This window comes from Bombus bifarius, unplaced genomic scaffold (assembly GCF_011952205.1).
Source record: "Bombus bifarius isolate JDL3187 unplaced genomic scaffold, Bbif_JDL3187 scf7180000010271, whole genome shotgun sequence".
Taxonomy (NCBI): domain Eukaryota; kingdom Metazoa; phylum Arthropoda; class Insecta; order Hymenoptera; family Apidae; genus Bombus; species Bombus bifarius.
In genome coordinates this window covers 6,156,337-6,176,066 of record NW_022885586.1, presented here as the reverse complement: position 1 = coordinate 6,176,066, position 19,730 = coordinate 6,156,337, and the positions used below count along the sequence as shown (strand labels likewise).

General features: G+C 36.8%; 4 protein-coding genes and 1 non-coding gene across 8 annotated transcripts in view; 4 read left to right on the top strand and 1 right to left on the bottom strand.

Annotated features, from left to right (window-relative positions):
* Positions 1–221: 221 nt before the first annotated feature.
* On the top strand, positions 222–3,100 carry LOC117216591 (UBX domain-containing protein 4). 3 transcript variants are annotated; one of them, XM_033463413.1, is made up of 7 exons: positions 222–630; positions 825–959; positions 1,032–1,444; positions 1,518–1,793; positions 1,874–2,200; positions 2,287–2,519; positions 2,606–3,100. In XM_033463413.1, exons 1-7 carry the CDS (start codon positions 549–551, stop codon positions 2,727–2,729), a joined length of 1,590 nt encoding a protein of 529 aa, XP_033319304.1. In that variant the 5' UTR covers positions 222–548; the 3' UTR covers positions 2,730–3,100. The 3 variants fall into 3 exon arrangements, with proteins under 3 accessions (XP_033319304.1, XP_033319303.1, XP_033319302.1); XM_033463412.1 differs by having other exon boundaries at positions 2,603–3,100; XM_033463411.1 differs by having other exon boundaries at positions 2,594–3,100.
* Positions 3,101–4,567: 1,467 nt separating this feature from the next.
* Positions 4,568–12,201, top strand: LOC117216294 (homeobox protein ceh-19-like). The gene is made up of 5 exons (XM_033462901.1): positions 4,568–5,406; positions 5,490–5,609; positions 9,556–9,782; positions 11,546–11,682; positions 11,739–12,201. Exons 1-5 carry the CDS (start codon positions 5,232–5,234, stop codon positions 11,950–11,952), a joined length of 873 nt encoding a protein of 290 aa, XP_033318792.1. The 5' UTR covers positions 4,568–5,231; the 3' UTR covers positions 11,953–12,201.
* Positions 11,256–11,328, top strand: Trnam-cau. The gene has a single exon. It is a non-coding gene; the product is annotated as a tRNA-Met (tRNA).
* Positions 12,202–12,279: 78 nt separating the features above from the next.
* Positions 12,280–14,296, bottom strand: LOC117216293 (cyclin-H). Its single transcript, XM_033462900.1, has 6 exons — positions 14,061–14,296; positions 13,533–13,757; positions 13,296–13,469; positions 12,995–13,220; positions 12,804–12,915; positions 12,280–12,687 (listed from the first exon to the last, which is right to left on the bottom strand). Exons 1-6 carry the CDS (start codon positions 14,175–14,177, stop codon positions 12,546–12,548), a joined length of 996 nt encoding a protein of 331 aa, XP_033318791.1. The 5' UTR covers positions 14,178–14,296; the 3' UTR covers positions 12,280–12,545.
* Positions 14,297–14,364: 68 nt separating this feature from the next.
* The window catches only part of LOC117216295, a 58,510-nt gene continuing 53,144 nt past the window's right edge, over positions 14,365–19,730 (top strand). Inside the window, exons 1-2 of one of the 2 annotated variants that reach the window (XM_033462902.1) lie at positions 14,365–14,518; positions 14,595–14,648. In XM_033462902.1, coding sequence (XP_033318793.1) covers positions 14,472–14,518; positions 14,595–14,648 — 101 coding nt within the window. In that variant the 5' untranslated portion in view covers positions 14,365–14,471. The remainder of the gene's footprint in view (positions 14,519–14,594; positions 14,649–19,730) is intronic. The other variant, XM_033462903.1, reaches the window with a different exon arrangement.

The following is a 19,730-nucleotide window of genomic DNA, read 5'->3' as shown; positions in this document are numbered from 1 at the left end:
TTCATGAAATGAGCCATTACTTAATTGTATTATTCTCGAGACAAAGGCAATAAAATGGTTCATACATAAATTTTATATCTTTTTCACTCATTAACTCGCATCCTTATTTATACACTGGTCACACTACAATGGTTCATGTCCACTGGTTCTTGTTTAACCTCTAAACTTAAAGGCTGTGTTACAATCAACAGTATTTTCATCGATTTAACAATAAGCTTACCTTCAATTTGCGAATAACTTGTCTACAATAGCGTTACGTGACACTGACTTGCATTTCACAAGGCTTATTTTTGCAAATTCACACAATATTATGGTTACAGCTATTTATATATACCTTACTGAATTAATGTAAAGACAAACGGACAATTATGCTCAATACAATGGACCAATTCATTAATACAATTCAATAGTTACCTAACCAAACCTTACGTAGATTTTGAAACGTCAAGTTCTACAGAAAATTTCTAGTGATTGAACTCACTTTTTCATTACGTCATTATCAACTGATAGCACAATAGAACACGAATATCCTTAACTTTGCAGAAAACATGAAGTGGTTTAAAGGTAGCATCAATGAAGCAGTGGCAACATCAAAATCAAGGAAAGCAATTTTTGTCGTTTTCATTGAAGGTATATATTTGTAATGTTAGGTTAAGGCATTATTTAATCTGTTATTACTTGTTTTTCGCCTAAATTGTTTTTCATTTCATTTAATTAGTAACATACTTACAGATTACCTTTTATTTTCAAATCCTATTATAATAATTATGTTTTGTTTGTATCATGAATGTTATATGACAAATAGCCTTGTCATCTATTTACAGGTAAAGATGACACATCTGCACAAGTCGCTGAAGCAATCAATGCTACAGAAGTTTCTTGCCGCTTGGAACAGGAAGATTTTGTAGCAATTCGATTGGAAAGTGGATCTGAAACCTACAGATTCTTTGCTCAGATTTGTATCCTTTGATAAAATAACTCAAGTTCAAATTTCAACAAAATTCTGTATTTTCCTAAGTATTTTTCAACAGATCAACTGGTACCTGTACCATCCCTATTCTTCATTGGTGAAAATGGTGCACCTTTGGAAATTATTGCTGGCACCACAACAGCAGCTGATTTAGCTACTAAAATTGACTTAGTTTTAACAAAAGTAGGAAAAAATAAAAATGCATCTGTCAATCTGATAGATGCAGAACAAAAAGCTACTGTGGCCAGTGGTACTACTGATGCTAATATGAAAATTGACGTAGATAAAAATAATGATAACATACCAAAATCAAGCAGAGAAGTACCATTAACTCAAGCTACATCAGAGGATAAGGATAATAATGTAATTAAGAACGATATTAAGGAAGAACCATCCACAAGCTTAAAAACTAGCGAACCATCAGAACCAGTCAATGAAACAAAGGAGACACCTACTAAAGAACTAACACCAGAAGTATGGTTACATAAAAATTTTTTATTTAAAGCATTATGATAAAAAAAAAAATTAAAATATTGTGTATCTTTAGGAAAAACTAAAAAAAGCACAACAGCTAATAGAATTACAAAGAAAACAGCGTATCGAAGAGGAGGAAAAGAAAAATAGACAAAGTGAAATAGAACGTCGTAAAATCGGTCGTGACATACAAAAAATGCGGCAAAAACAGCAGGATCTAGAAATGAAACAAGCTTACGAAGAGAGAATGAAAGAGAGAGCTGCTGATGCAGCAGCTCGGGAGAAAGTTTTACAACAAATTGCTCAGGATAAATTAGAGAGAAAACAAAAAGAATTAGCAATGCAGCAGGTTTGTATGTTCTTTTTCGGAAAAAGCTCATAAAATTAATTTTTTTATATATAGAAAAAATGTATCCTTGTCAAATGTAGCAACAAGGACAACAACAAGGACAGCAACAAAGTCAACAACAAAGTAACAACTCGGAACCATCTGAACCATCGATATCTACGGCAACTGTCAGTAGAATACAATTCCGATTGCCATCTGGCAATCCTTATATCGCGCAGTTTGAACCATCAAGTACTTTGCGTGATTTGCGTACTTACGTTGTTCAGAATATTAATTTACCATTCCGTCAATTTGCGATGTCTACCTCCTTTCCAAGACGGGAATTAATGCACGAAGATGATGATAAAACTCTTTTAGAATTGGAACTGGTTCCTACAGCAGTTATCCTAATCCTGCCTTTGAAAAACGTAATTTCAGTTTATGCTTTGATGAAATATTCACATTCTTCATCGTATTCGCGAGATGCTTTATTATTGTCGATTTATTATTTCAGTCGACCGTTACAACAACTGTGACATCTACGCAAGATGTTGGTATTTTACCACGGTTCGTTTGGTCCACTTTTTCAATTTTCACAGCTGTGTACTATTACGTGATAGGATATTTTACCGGAGGTACACGCAATAAAACACCGAAAAAACCAAATAACTCTACTGAAAATAACGATTCAGAAGACAAAGCAGCTGGTACAGTTAAAAATCTTCAGAATGTTGCCAGTTCATCAGGGTAGGTTTCATGTTTATGAGGATATTTATGTAAGTGAAATACGGACATAGGCGATAACGATTTATGACATTTAGTTTGGTTAGAAGATATTTGGGTAATCAAGGAAGTACAACCATCAAAACTGAAGGAAATGTACATAGACTACAATCAGGTGGGGATGATAATGATGAGAATAATACATGGAATGGTAATTCAACGCAACAAATGTAGATTATTATAAATCAATAAAGTTCTAATGAGCTTTACTTTGTTTCACTAATCAGAATTTTAGATATGCAACAGAAACGATATCTTCGATAAAAAGTATATTTTATTAAACTTTTATATCTTTCTGTTCTGTCGCACTGCAATCAAGTGTTACGTCGTTACAATCACGATATCAATTATCAATTACGATAACACGTTAGGTACGAATCATTTTATTTAAACAGGAAAGTTTACTTATCACCTTATTAAATATTAAATCGATAATATACTTTAATAAGTTACAAATGATATAAGGACCAAACACAGTTTTCCAACTACTATATGACAGATAAGCATACATCCTGAAAAGGATATGGAATATACATCCTTATATTCGTAGTACGAGTATTGAACTTATTATGGGTTTTAAGTTATATTATATATGCTTTGAGATTTCCTCTTAAAATAAAAATTATTTTGTTCTATCACATTAATCAAAGTTACGATATATTTTCGAGTAACAAGAATTGTACTAAGAATAGTGATCACGTTACGTTTTATTTTACGATAAAAGCAAAATGTATCGATTATATAGAAAGCTTTTATTCTGTTATTATATAAATAATAAAAATATATATATAAAATTTACACAAATCCTGAGTTTTCCTGTTGTTACACTCTGTCAGAAACATCTTAAGTTCATTGCTTTTCGGTTCTGTGCGGCGTGTAATTAATGGCGCCAAGTAGTTGGTAAGATGATACACGACAGTTTATTACAACGGTGAGAACATGGAATCATGACGTGTGATTTTTCGTCTGACGAAATATGATTCCAAAAATATGTTCAAGGAAACGATGGAAGACAAATGCCAGAGAAGTGTCTCGACCGTTTTATTTTGCGGTTGACACGTTCGAAGGAATCGATAATTTACACCCTTACTACCTTGATGCTATCGATTGTGGCACCAATTAAGCGTAAAATTAACAAACATTTTGGCTGACTTGTTTCTTCAAAGGTGTCAGCTTTCTGGCAACGTAACATATTGCAGAACATGCGAGAGGAGTGTCGTTTAAGTAATGTGATCTTACGGACACACCTACTAGTTCTTTCCTTTTACTGTCTACTATGTTCGATTACAATGTATTCCTCATACTTGAAGATATAAAATTCGAAGTTGTTTTATACCGTTCTTTCTTTTTTATTTTTGCACCGAATCAAAACGTAAGAAAATTAATATAAATCAAACGCGATGGATATAAATAAATTTGAATCAGAACTAACTCTAAGCCAATATCATCTGGTTCTGATTTATTCAGAAGAATCACAATTTGGCTAGCTGAAGTGCGAAACAAATTTCTGCAGTGTATTTCGTTGGTTCGCATAAACGTAGCCAAATTTCGCATCTGTCAACACTTTTTGTATCATTCTATCATCCCTATCATCGTTCTGTTAATATAAACAATTGTGCGTCTAATAATCTCATTAAATGTATGAGCGAATGTACACTGACCTTACCAAATAGGTAAATGACAAACTTATCGCTTATTTCGAATTACGGGAATTCAGATTTCTATAGAATCGTAATACAGGTCTAATAATACATTTAAGACGTTCAATTTATCATCCCGGTCATTATATGCAAATTTGCAACTATACACACGTATTACACATATTTTGCATCTACTATCTACAATTCCTCTGTTTTTCTTGTTTGAATATAACTCATCATACAGTCATCGAATTATTAGAATATTAAAAAGAAATTAATCGTTCGTATTTTCGAAATTGAAATGACGTTTGACATAATCAGGGTATTTCTAAATTCATATTCGATGCAGATGCAACAGATTGAAAATTGATATCATATTGCGTTCGCTTTCTGTCAAGACAGTTATTAAACAGCGTTTCATGGCGGTGACAGAAATTTATGGGTACCTCATTACCACCGTTTAGTGACTGCTACCGTCTCGCTGTACGAGATCATTAGGGGCTCCTTTCAGAAACGCACGTGCTTGCCAAGAACCGCCCAAACTTACATAGGATTGGTTGAACATACAATGACGTCATGAGCACGTGGCTTTTCGTCGCCGCCTCGAAGAACGAAGAATTTGACTTGGTTGCCAAAAAAAATATTGTTGGACATCGCGAGCAACCCCGACAATCAGTCGCTGGTTTCGACTCTAATCCCGCGAACGGATCACGGATATCTATGAATGATCTGAATCGATCTCGTACTTGCAACTTCATCAGTCACATCATTCTGTTTTTCATAGAATAAAATCAAAAATGTTTCGTTAATTACCGACGAATCAAATTTGAGAAGCATTGTACGAACAGGTAGTGATTGTGATGCGATGGTGATAAGCATAGTGAAGACATGTGCAGTGATTTTTAAAGGATCGGTTCTTAAAAAAGCACTAGATACGTATCTTTGAAATACTTTGAAGTGGATATCTAATCAATCGGAACATCGAACGGAGATCTAAATGATAGCGTCAGGCATTTGAGAACGATCGAAATTTAGAATGTCGGAAGAACACGTGAAAACATCAGAAACCAATAGAGAATCGATGGAATTGAATGAAAGTCCGAAAGTATGCTCGTTCAGTATCGAAAGTCTTTTAGCGCCAAGTAAGAAACCTGTCGAAGAGGAAACTCGCGTATCAATTCAGACCGAAACGTATTTGCAAGGTCACGAATGTAAGTTCGCCCAAAATTTCCGTTTCATTCTACGAAGATTAATGAAGCAAATTAAAAAAAAAAAATGAAATTCATTTAAATAGCAAATGATTCGGAGGAACGGAAATTGATAGCGCCAGATTCCTCCATGTCCATGGCAGAAGAAATCGAATTTAACGATGTGGATCTGGTTTGCTCGACCCCTGAACCAGAAATGTGTTATGGTAAGCTGAATTGAAAATTTTATGCCCGCATTACAATTGATTTGCAATGAAAATTAATTGAAATGCATTAGAGCGATTCTACTGAAACAAAGAAGAACGTCGATTTTAACATATGCGATAAAATTAAATGTTTCCACAAACATTTATCAGTTAAACGTATCCAAATGAAATCATTATAAAATCGCGTTTGCGATACTCGATTTAATGGTAGACACTGTTTTGCAAGATTATACGGCGTAACTCAACAAATTATACAGGTGTTGCACACTTGTATTTGCTTTGTCAAATTACTTGGTTAATAAAGGCATATATATAGGTATATATATAAAGATATATATTGGTTATATATTGTATGAAAACACAGAGGTAAAAGCTCGGAAAATGTCTTAATTCAACAAACGGCAAACTATCGAGTTATTTCAGTTGAAAGTCTATTATTTAAAACATCTTATCGTATCTGTTGTGGTATTTATATTTCCTTAAATTGCACGGCCAACTAAGATATCTCAATAGTACAATAAAGAAGTCGGTATTAAAATAATACCGTGCCGATCATTCGAAAACACACGATGATTCTTTTAAAGTCTTAATCATTCGTTGCGCTGCCATCGTTTTAAGTTTTAATTGCTTCTCATTACCTAGAGATTCCTCATTAAAACTCTAAGTATGTAATCAGTAAAACATGTCGTAAAATCCGTAATATACGTTGACGCAAACATTCCGATGTCAACGCGCAACTCTAAAATTACTTTGTATCCCAACTTTACAGTTATTACACGTTGCGTAGTAATGGGTAATTGTTTCCACTTAATTCGGATATTGTTACCAACGTGAAAGGGAGTAATTGTTACAGAATCCACATGCTTCCTTCACGTGGTAACAAATTCGTAAGTTTGCGCGGACGACTGTGAGTTTGATCCATTACTTCCTGCAGGGTCCACGCCCACTCAATGTTCCTGCTCTTCGTTCACTATTTATCTGTCTCCTGCTAATTCTGCCATGGAAATGCGGCAAAATGTGTCTTCGTATCCCTACCGTACAGAATGTACAAAAAAAAAAAAAAAAAAAAAGAAAGAAATACACCATGAACGGATAACATTCGGCGATATCTTATGGGTTGATCCTATTTGGTTTCCATTTCCAGCGTTAATAAGAAATTCTTTACGTATCTTAATCTCTCGATGCATCTTTTAGTTACAATCGTATTACGATCGTTATAGCGAATCAATTCCTTAGAGTCATAGATTCAGTTCATACAGAATATCCATTTACTGGACTGGTGTTATTATATGTCCACGCCATAATGTACGAAGAAGCATCGATAGTTGGCTCAGCTCAATTCCATTTTACCAAGAGTGTTTTAGATTCTCGACGACTAATTTCTACCAAGGGCCCTTGTCTTGTGTGATTTACACAACGTAATGGTCACCGCGATAAATCCGAGATCTAAGGAAAGGACAATTCTCGTTTGCGCCGTGCTTTTCAACTGAGATATGTGGGACGTCGCGTCCAACTACAAAGCCGTCAACGCGACGCGTAAATCTTTGCAAAAGCTGCCTCGCGAACGAGTAAAGTCGTCCAAAAGATATTTTCCTTTTTTACCGGCTCACTTTTATGATTTTTAATAAACGATTTATTTGGTCGTTTCTTCAACGCATAATATATCTTGCAACTGTCTATCAGATATAGTAATTATAGTAGGGATATCACCATCGTTGAATACCAAACGTATAATGGTCTAATTCGAGACTCAAAATCATTTTCAATTCCTTGAAGAGTAAAACGAGACATCTTTCGTTGAAATCTCTGCAGTCTACGATATTAATCTAAGTGAACGATGGTTTAGATCATGACAAAAGATCTAGCCATCTGTCTATTCTGAAGCGTCCAATGGGTATGACTTACGCGTGTGGATTAATTATCCTGGTAGTTGGCCACGAGTGTGAAATCGTGCAACGCCGAACGAATGAAAATTAGCCACGTTTTATCGCACATTTCTACTCGTGCTCTCACCATTCATCACAGAATAATTAGGAGACAAGTTCACCGCAGCTCGCAGCAATTAGGTAAACTAGAGGGCGTGGTGTTCTATTTCGGCTCGCTGTGCTCCTCGTCGACTTCCACCGCACGCTTCTTCACGTTTTAAGCTCCTTTTTGCACCGTAGCCTTCCACGCCAACCCTTTCTTCCCTCTTCTTCTTCTTCTTCTTCTTCTTCTTCTTCTTCTTCGTGGAGCTCGTTCGTCAATGCAACCGAGTCAGAAAGTCGACGACAAATGAGCCGCGCGAACACCCTCCGAAAATATTTTTCTCTTCCGCTTGTTCAGATCTTTTCCGGAAAAGAATGTTAGCTTTTCTTTCAACGAAAGGTGTGAAACCTCCGTTAGAAAAAAAATTCCCGAAACGTTTCGTTAGAAAAAATTACAAAAACTTTCCTATAGGTAATTCTGTAAAGAGAAGAGTAAGACGGATTTAACTCTTTATTAACTGCAATGTCCACAGGCATCGTGCTAATACAACAGATATAGCCGTTCAAATCTAAAATGTAAACACGTGCTACTTGTAGCCTTTGATATTATTATCTGCGCATACTGTTTCCCAGCACTCGAGTTGGAATCTTTCCTTAATTTACACGTGCACAAGCATGCACGTCGTACGACGTGGTTCACGTCGAGTGAATTAGAGGCGGTACGGTTTTAGCCGACGACTCCGTAGTACGGGAGAGAAGAGAAGTCTCGAAAAACGCGCGAGAAACGCGACAATTACGTCGCCATCTGACAATTAGTAGCCGGTAAACGACACTCTGCGGTCCCGGTAACCACGCCGCAAATACTTTTTTCGAGATATTTATTGCACCTCTGACTGCAAGGGTTGCTCGAGCCGATCCATTCTTCTTGCAAAGGAGGAAGCTTTTGTCATCGATTTATCGATGCCAAAATAACAGGTTCTCTTCACGTTTGATACAGTGATAGATGAGGTCTAATCTCTTCAACGTGCTTGTTCCAAGACATTCAATACAGATGAGATGCTAATTATATTCTAACGACACGAACAACCGAGCAATTTGATCCTGTTATTCAAGGGCTTTAAGGGATTTAAGGGATTTAAGGGATTTTGTATTAATTTTCACTATACATATATATATAATGTATTATTTCTAAAGGTGATAAAATAGGGTACAGTATGCGTACGCTATGACACGAATGGTATCGCTGTGTCGCGAGTTATACTTTTCTTTTTTGAAGTAACAGACGTATATACATATATTCAACGATGGAGCGTCGTGCTGCCAGGGTTTTTCGTCGGATGACGAATGGGCAGATAATTAGAAGATGATCCCCGCTACTTAGAACGCGATCCTGTTACCAGTCGACTAAAAGAGACCCCAAAGACATTCCTCATGGGCGAGGCGCGACGTCTTGTACCAGCGGCTTGTATGCCCGGGATAAATATAAATATAAACAAGTTCGACGGGGGGAAAAAAGTAACGAGATTGATGAGGAAAGAAATCTTAAAGGGGTAATTGGGTCTGGTTAAGTTAAAAAGAGACGGCGTTTTGTATCGTCTATGGTACCGATCTCATTTAAAAGCAATTAAAATGAGAACAGGTCGCGTCACGGCACATAAACCACCGCTTTACAATTAATGATAGGCCTTTGTCATCGCACCAGTTGTTTAAATCTAGTCCCGTTTATTCCTGATCAAACATCGAATACGATGTTATAGTTTATAATTCGTAGTTGTCTGCTATTTAATCTCGCATGAGCCACGTGTTATTAGAGCTCATTTAATTACGACGCGTTTTCATTCCGCTGAAGTAACATGACCAGCGTCGCGCAATTATTCGATAATTACACGATAAGGAAACGTGGCTTAATTATCATTTCTCGCCCGATGTACTTCACAATACATATAGAAATAGTATAATCCTTTCCACGATGTTACCAGAGGCGTGTACCAGCAGTAGCAGTGCCAACTCTACAACAGGTGTAGATAGAGACATTCAAGAAAAAAGTGACAGCGCTATTAGCGATGACGAAAGAAAGAAGAGGCCTCGTACGGCATTCACCGCGGCGCAAATTAAGTCATTAGAAGCAGAATTCGAGAGGAACAAATACCTAAGTGTGGCGAAAAGACTACAGCTCAGCAAAAGTCTGAAACTGACTGAAACTCAGGTACGTGTTACATAATTTATGTCGCTATTCATTCCAAAGATTTCCGGAACGGAAACTGATCTACCTAACGGTTTCACGCGGAGAAGAAAAATTACCACATTATATTTCATAATAATGAGAAGAACTGGAGCTACTAAATAAGATTTCCCTGTGATTAAAGGGAAACACATTTCGCTGAAGTTGCTTCGAACAAGATGCACACCACACAATAAATTGCGATAATGTCTGAGACTTCCGTAGCCTAAGGGCACCTGAAATAGTTTAAGTTCCATGTATCCTGAGTTTCTCAAATTCAACCGGGCATTGAATTATGGCTCTAAAGGTCACCATATGTATAGGCGCCAGATTGTGGCGCCATGGGGGAAGATCGCCCTTTAGGACCAATTAGCACTTATACGCCCTTTCTTCTCGCACGGAGAAGACGAGAACGCAAAACGATCGCCCCTTTCTTTCGCGGAAATCTTTAATTAATCATCGTGTTGCGTAGAAATTGTATTCTACCTAGAAATTCGATTCTTTTTACCTACTATAGGCGCCACATTTAAGCAACCCTCTGTATTGCTCACTTTTCTACGCAATTCGGTTTCTAATATTATCCTCCCGATCCGAAGTGCTCAGCTTTCAACGAAGATTTAGCTACGTAATCCTACACAAAGTTGTAGAAATGGATTGCGACAGTTACATAATTCTTCCATTTACTTTATAGGATGCAACATGGCTTGCTGTTGCATCGCTTTAAACTAATTAATTTATGACAATACCCTGGATATTTTCTGTTCGGTCGAGTTGCAATCGTCCAGACCAGTAATGTCGCGAACTGTAATAATTGCCAAAGCGGTAGAAATATCGCGGGGTACCGCGAACGAGGCAGATAATTATCTTTGTGATCACAGCAAAAGGCAAGGATGATCAGACGACGGATCAGAGGGAAGAAGGAGACGTGTCGTGGCGCAGACATAACTGTCACAATATTTCTCGTAGTTAACGAGCCAGCTCCGGGAGTCCCCTTCTTCTTGCTCTACTGCTCCTCCGATTCGTGTGTACGTTTCCAGCATGCCACAAGAACTAAGAATCTCGGGACAACGGATGCTTCGAAGCGACGGACCGAAGAGGCGTCGATTTTTTAATTAGGATATATTATCGCTTTGAACGTTCTGAATCCGGTTTAGGCATTCCCCTTCAGAAAATTCTGTAGGAATCGTGTCCAAGATGGTGACATCATTTTTTCCCGCGCTGCCTCACATGTTTCATCTTTTTCTCATGGTCAGGCTTGACTTCTCCTGATACTTCTCCACACAGGAGCTTCAGTTTGTATGTTTCCTTAAATTCATAATATCCCTTGAAGATTGTTGTATTTTCGCAATTATTTAGCATAGAACACAAAAACTTTTTTTTTTTTGCATAAATATATTTGAAAAGCTCAAGCTTGCGAGGTTTGCAATTTCAAATGTGGTGGCGAAAAGCTTCTCGAATGCCTCGGTAGCGCAGTAGGCAGCGCGTAAGTCTCATAATCTTAAGGTCGTGAGTTCGATCCTCACCCGGGGCAAATATTTTTTGATTTTGGTTACGAGAAACTCTGAATTTCTTTGATCTTAACATATTATACTTCGTAGCTTATGTTATTCACTTAATGTCTTATCGAATCAATGTTTCCTTCACCTAGATCACTTCAATTCTTTATTGAACATACTACTATAAACGAATAACATTTTCTAATACTCGTATTTGTTAATGAATTTTTGTGTCGTTTCTTATATTTACAGATTAAAATTTGGTTTCAAAATAGACGTACAAAGTGGAAAAGGAAGTACACAAACGACGTGGAACTGCTGGCGCAACAATATTACTCCAGTTTAGGTATTCCTGCACCTCGACCAATTTTCGTCGAGGATCGTCTTTGGTGAGTATCGATATTCAATGAAAATGTGACTTTTTATAAAGGAAAAGCTTTTTCAGGTTTTTTAATTATCCAGCGCAACTGCAACCAGGAGCACCGATTTTTCCACAACATTTAGCGACAGTTCCTTTACCATCTGCCTTGCCTATTGTTCAACCATTGCCAAGTAATTTAACAATGGGTCAACAGACAACGATTTTCCAAAACATCCCAACAAGTAATCCGACATATCATTTAAGCCAAAGATTAGACTTTAGGCATCAAGATTCTTAAATACGAAAATATTCCGTGTTCACGTTACATTAAATTAGTTGGTAAAGCTCATATGCAATATTAATATAATTAATATCGTGCAGGATTGAATCGTTAGAAATCTGGGTATGTGATACATATTTTTGAAAATTTTAAAATTAATAGCGTTTTTAAACATTCTAAAGAACGGTTAACATATTTGTTAATTTTTTTATTATCACAATAAATAATGATACTAAAATGGAACCAAAATTCGTACCAAGAATATTTCATAGTGAAAGCATAATCCCCATCTAAATTGTAAAAAATTAAACAATTTCATTTGAATAACGATAGAAGCATAGAAAATGAACAAGGTAAACAAAAAGTTTATTAATCGCATTTATTATAAAGAGACACAATATATACATTAAATAATTTTTATAACAATTTCCTGATTTTAATGAAAAACTAACAAATGTATTTTTATCTCGAAAAGGTATATATTGAAATATTAATAAATATTGTAACCCTTTCCTAGATCTTATTGATATAAAGTAATCAATTATTCATTATTATGTACAATTGACAAAGGTATAAAAAATGGTATCAATGCAATGTCAGAAATTGCCTTATTATAGAGCCGAAGGAGACAAAACTTTGCTGACACCCAAGATTTTCTCATCATGAGCTGCTTGATCTTGTATAATTTTAGCATATTTTTCATTGTCCTGTAAATCTTCCTCATCTAACATTTCTTGCATTCTCTGCTTATAACTGTAATAGTACATACAAAAATCTTATCTTGTTGAAACTTATGTTACCAAATATAATTTACATTATACTTAAAGTATACTATAAAACTATGCTTAAGACTATAAATATATACTTACATTTCACTGTCAGGATTATTTTCCTGATTTCTACATTTTTCTAATTTCTTTTCCAAAGCTCTTACCACTTCTCTTGAAGGAGGTTCTACACATTTAGCCATAGATCTTATTTCTAGAACATATATTATATATGCCAATTAAAATATATTGTAGATATACAGAGAAACATAAATCAAAGAGGATATATTTACTTCTTACTGCTTCTATTATACACACTAAATGTTCTTGAGAGAACAAAATATCAGTTACATAATTATCTAAATTAGCAGAGGCTCTGGATGCAGCATGTAATGTTGCAGCCAATGCAACTTGGCTTGGCGTATATAGTAAAACACTATCAGTCAAAAATACCCTTTCTAAAAATTCATCGATATATGGCCTCAACCGTTCTGGATTTTCCAAAGATGTATACCTCGTCTAAAAATATATTAATTCTATCAAATACATCAAAACTATTGAACTTACACTGATATAAAGGTATTAAAGATGTACCTTGATATCTATCATTAATCCCTCTACAGGTCTGAATGGATTGTGCACTGTTAAGTTATAATTTAGTTGCTGCATAAGGAGCAATTCATTATTAAGTATAATATCAGATGCCTTTTCTCTATCTCCTTTAATATTAGCAACAAACTGACATATGGATACATTAAATTCTTCTACCTAAAATCAACTACTGTGACAAACTGCAGAAATGTAATGACAATATGGAGACAATATAATTACTTTACAAGCCAAGTAAACGCATGTGACTAAAATCTCTTTGGGATGATAATCCATAACACTGTTTCTAAGATAAAATCGTTTGAAGTAATGCAACGCAGTAGCTACAGTGGCACGTGGCATTGAAGGTGTGAAGCGGCGGCAGAAGTCTCTCAATTGTAATTCATAGAAACGAAGTAATGTACGTTCCTCTATGTGGGATAGAAAATGTTCTTCTCTCTGCTCTGGCTTTTTAAAATATAAGTTCCATGTTATGTTTTGTGGAAATAACATGTGTATCACAATGCAATACAAAATTATACTCCAAAAAACGAATTGAAAAATGACAAATAAAAAATTCATATAAAACAGTGTACATATGTATCGACATGTTTAGCTACAATTATCAATAGAATATACTTCAAATATCTACTTCACCAGTTTATTTGGAAATAATAATTTTATCCTTAATTATAATACGCACGATAACGATTTGGCAATTAAAATACAAAATTTCATTGTTTACTTATCACTGCAAGCAGCATAACTCACCTTCATATTCGCACCATGCCTTTGGATAAATTCTGCATTGGTTTTCTCTCTTAATGCTGTTAAATCATTTTCATCGCTAAATATCCAATACCTTCTCTGTGAACTTTGCGGGAACATTGTAATTGTTGTGCTTTTGATAAGTATATTCAAATACGCTAGGCACAATAACACAAAACCCAAACTTGACGTTTACACTGTAAAATCACACGGTAAAAACAGGCATTAAATATCCAAGATGGCGTGCGATGTTTCGACCAGTCTATCGCAGAGGGCAGCATTAGGCGCACTTTGCGCCTATTCCTATGTCGATACGGTCGCGAACTACAAGATGGACGCAACGCTAACCTCTCCGCAGGAAAAGTTTTGTTCGCTAAGGAAGCACCTGGTTCGATTCAAAAGCAGCGGCAGAGGATGAGAAGACGCACTTGTATTTTTTTAAGTGAAGAAAATAAAAGCATGTAATATTTTTTCACAGTAGTATCGATACAATGCAGCAATGTACGTAAAATTAACAAATGCGTTGCATTGTTACAGTTGGTGTTTATTTACGATGCACATGCAAAAATTGGTAGGCTGTTTGCAGAACAAGTAAGATAACAGATAATAATTCAACTTCCATTATTTTATGTTTTTTCAATACATCTATGTTCGTCTATATTTACTTGACTGTTTTAATGATATTGAATAATGAGGATGGCATTAAGAATAAAGAATAAGAATATATATATGTATATGTATGTATAAGAAACATATTCTTGGTATTTTGAATTTCTATTTGCTATTCGTATTTATATTTATCTATATTCATGTTTCCTTATCGACTTATCATTGTTTTCAACAAAGGTTGTCAGTATCATTTTAGTGAATGTTATTATTTTAAAGAATGTTTTAAAGAAATAGAAATTTTCTAATGCATTATAGGTTATACGTTGTGGCAAATAGTTTAACACATAATATTGCGAACTATTTATATAGGATATACGTTACATTATTTATTATTACTATAGGAAAGATATATAAATGCATAAAAATACGGAATCATTAGTATAAAAATATGGAATGGAGCAAAATACGCGAACATAATAAATAAATACAATATAGTACACATTGAAGTTCGTACACACATTTTATGAACGACAGTATGTCTTGCGAATATGATGTTAAGAAATGATGTTCAACAAAGTTACGGCACAAAGATACGAGCTGGTGAGTACAACAGAGGTTAGAGTTTTCGGTAAAAGGGATCATATTTTCTGGTAACGTGATTGTACGTGCCAGTAATAAACAAGATCGGCGAATGGTTGATACAGGGTTAGAGGTGGGGGGCCAATTTTAATATGTACGCCCCCGCAAGCGGTTGCACGTCGGATCTGAGGGGGCGTTCCTACGACCCTTTGTCAACCGACGACGCCGCTGCATCTTATCACGATCAAGGCTCGGGATCTCCCATTCTGCTCTTCCACCTCGTTCAGCCCTCGAGGCCATCCCGGTGCTGCCGCTTGTTCAAGCAAAGACGTTGCCTCGACGTCTCGGTGGCTATAACTTTTTACTTTTTGCACATTGATTTATGTTTCTTTATGCTATGCGACGATACGTTGTCGCGGGTACAGTGTGGATCTCTTAAAATTTAGCCCAAGCATCTGCATCTTGTATCGTGGTGATCTTAGATGCGAGATAAAACAACTGTGTTGGAGTGTTCTTGAATTAATTCTTACACAAATAACAAAATATAACATTGCAAACGTGCCATATATGCATATATGCCATATATGAACACTAAATAATTAAAGGCAATTTTCAATTTGTATGACTGATGGACGATGCTACTCGAGAAGTTTAATTTCCGACGAAATCTACGTCGGGAAACGATATGGCACCGAAAGTGAAGTACATCCGCCATTAATCTAATATTGCGGTTGCCGCCACCCTCGACTTTGCGTGCTGCACCCTTTCGCGCCGAAGCTTGCTCCCTTCGTACAAATACAAACACTAACACGTCATCATTGTGGACAAGCATCTATACGTGACCATCTATATATCAAGATATCTCGTGTATCTACGTGAACACGGAGGAAAAGGGAACCAATCGGTTCAGTTAACTGGTAACGATAATGCAAAATCAATGTCTGGCATGGTGTACGAGGTGTGACGAGTAAAGTGGATTACCATCGCACCCCAATGGTTCACCGCAATCTAGAAGAACTTTCTATCAAATTGCAGTTGTTTCTATCGTCAGATACGAAGCTCAAGAGGAATAGACGAGCAGAGGAGGAGATATCTACTTCGGAGTTTTGAAGTCGTTGCATCGAACAATGGGTATGAATGCAAAAATATTGCATATGTATGCAATTCTTTTTTGTATGCGTGACCTAGTGTATCGCATGACCGTTAGCATGCCGTGGTATCGTCGTCGGTTAACCCGCAAAAAGCGGTATCACGCCTGCTTCTAACACTCTACGTCTGATCGGCCAGGTATCTTGCACGCAAGCCTTCGGCGATCGAAACCTTCTCGTGTATTGTTCGTCATGATGGACGTACTGTTTGCATATTATATGAAGTTGGTGGTCACAATTCCTTTCTCTCGCTTAAAAATGGCCACCATTAGGCTGACCATATTCCTGGAGTTTCTCGTTGTGTCAGCAACGATGCTGTAATCGATTTACTTTATAAATTAATTGAAACGAGTGCATGAAATATAAGAGTAATGTAATAAGAAGAAACAGCAAAATACATCGTTAACTATAATGTCCTATTAAGAGAATATTTTTTAAAAGAATATTACAAATTTACTTTGTATTGGAATTAAATATATAAAAATGCAAAGACATATAAAATCGATATGTTTCGGCTTGTTTAATTATTTAATGGGGCCTCAGATTCGTGTTAACAGGCAGTATATCACTGTCTTCTGTATACGGCGTGCATTATCTGCTATCGAGTGTCTCGGATAATGTGCGTTCACTAGTGTGTGAAATGATTATATATACCGTGTATACGAAACTAAATTTACCAGAGAGACGTTGTTACGTAACAAACCATAAATCTCGCAGTCAGTGAGCGTACATAGCTGGAAAATCGTGGTACACTGACTCATTTCAAACGCTGATGCATTTCTACACACTTATATAGAAGATATTCACGCACGTTTATAAGCAAATAGCGTACGTAACACAGTCTCAGCGTCCAAGACTGATGCACCAACGTTATGTTCATCGATGATGTCCTGTCATATGAGTCATGGTGTTTATCTAAGATTACTACAATTTATCAAGGCTGCCACGGGCCCTAGACCATTACAAAGATTCGCAATAACTAACAATTTTATTTGGGCAAACCGGTAAAACGGATCAGCCTGGCGTACGATATTCCTTCGCAACTTCTTTCCTTTTCTGTTGTTGTCGAAGTGTGCATAGTTATGATCACTTTTGACCAACAAAATGTAAGAAACTGTAATGCATGCAGATTGTAATTTATAAGATAAATACTGTGGAAAGTAGGGATAAGAAAACTTGCCGTGGAACGTGGCTCGTCCGACGGCAACCAACCACAGACGACCTGCTTTTTTCTCGAATATTAAATCGCGATACGAAATTACGATCACGCCGCGAAACACTGTTCAAGATGTGTATCTAGATATATATTGAAGTGATCGCGCGAACGGATCGCTGCTCCTGAACCAATTATCGTTGTACAAATATCCACAGAAGCAACTGATGCTTCGGGCATCGAAGATGCAAATAACGCGTCTGCTCAAGATCCAGAGTAGCGACAATATTTGTCCGACAATATGCGTAACCATGCATTTAACAGGAACGGATCATTAATTGAAGATTCGTATTAATTGCGCATCGATAAGGTAAATAAATAATTTCGATGCTTGTAGCCGGCAACGATCCTCTTTATTCGCTCTTGAATCGTGTAAATCGTGCACTGTCTGTGAAAAAGTGACGGACCGAACGGAGCGATCATTACTAAACAATAAAAGAGCAATGTAGTAAGTAGAACAAAGCAAACGAAACGAGGAGGGTGGAGCGGAAGAGCGGAGTCTCGAAGACGGCTGCTCGAACGCAACTTTGGCCCCCGGCAGGACCATGGTCGGCGAAACACGCGTTCAACAATAAGAAGCATCCAGTGAAGACGAGGAACGGTGGAAAACGAAGGAGAAAGTGACGCCAGAAAGAAAGAGCAAGACAACGTTCGGTTGTATACGGTATAATTACAGAGGGCAGAGCAGTGGCTAGACCCACTGCAGCAACTTATCGTTGCCTAAGGGGCCAGCATACTCGAAATCGGCGGGACTCGATCCTGTTGCGACTTGGTCCTAATTCGTATTCGTGCCCCAGGTGTAGCAGATAGTATACGTCTCGAAAAACGGCGGAAGGACTGGCAGGAATCTCCTATGTTACGCCCTTCCTCCCTATCTGCGGTTTCCTTCTTATCTCCTTTTAGCAATGCAAATCTCGATGGTTATCAGTAATCCGCATGCTCTATGATTCTAACTAAATTTTAAGAAAAAAGGTCACATAATGCTTCAAAGCCTATGAGAAATGCAAGATGCGAGCATTTGTAATTTGACTGTAACGTCGATAATATTGGTATTATGATAATTACAAATGAAATATGTGGTTCTAGCTTCTTCTCTTACGTTTGCGAATATGAACTCGTTCGTGTTCATCGTTTTCTTTATGTAAAGCGTAAGAGATCAGTGGTGGTTTTATTTTTATTCTTACCACAGGAGAGGAGTAGCGACCTCGAATCCTCTAATTTCCTTTAGCCGCAACCACCGATAATTAACGACTATAATCAGGGGGCCAGTTCACGTGACGCAACGAAACGTAACACGGCGCTTCGAGAACCCCCTACGGGTGAGGCGTGTGCATTAAGATGGATATACACCTACCCAATTGCATCCATGTACATATCGCGTATATGTAGAATATATCAACGTGGGCGACGCCGGAGAAAAATGTTCGGGCTTATCAGATGTCGCTAATTAGTTTATGACGAGCTAAGTAAGGAAAATATGCAACGGTGTTTAAACTATCTAAGTGTCATTCACCGGATCGGCTAACGGCTCATAGTAAATTACAGCCGCATTAGAGTATATTAAAGTTATTAACTAATTTCAGTGGAAAAGATTCCCAGTGTTAACGAAGATAAACAACGAAGTCTAATTAGAAATTTGGAACAGATCCATGTGAATGCTGTCGTTATTTTACCGCGCGCATGAAGAATCGCTTTTACAGCAGCGTGTTAGTGCAGTCTAAATATTTTGTTCTTATAATTACATGGTGCACGGTTGCGCCATAAATGGAAGACGACAACCTTGTACCAGCCTGCGTGAGAGACTCCGAAGCGCGATTACGTTTCGCGGTCTCGGCTTGCGTGCAGTTTCTTTTTTTCGTGCACTGAACACGGAAAGGAAAGAGTTCTCTGAATGCGACAGAATAATGCAGCCGTGCTATGCAATGCTAAGTACAGAAGATTCAAAGGAAACTTAATAGAACGGATTACCATTTAAATGGAAAGAACTGACATTTGTACCTTATTCGGAATTAAGACCGTTATCTTATCTTAGCTTCGACATGTCTATTTCTATTTCATGTGCAAATATATATATATATCGTATCGGGAGTGCAATATATAAAAGATAGCGTTATCTAGAATGTC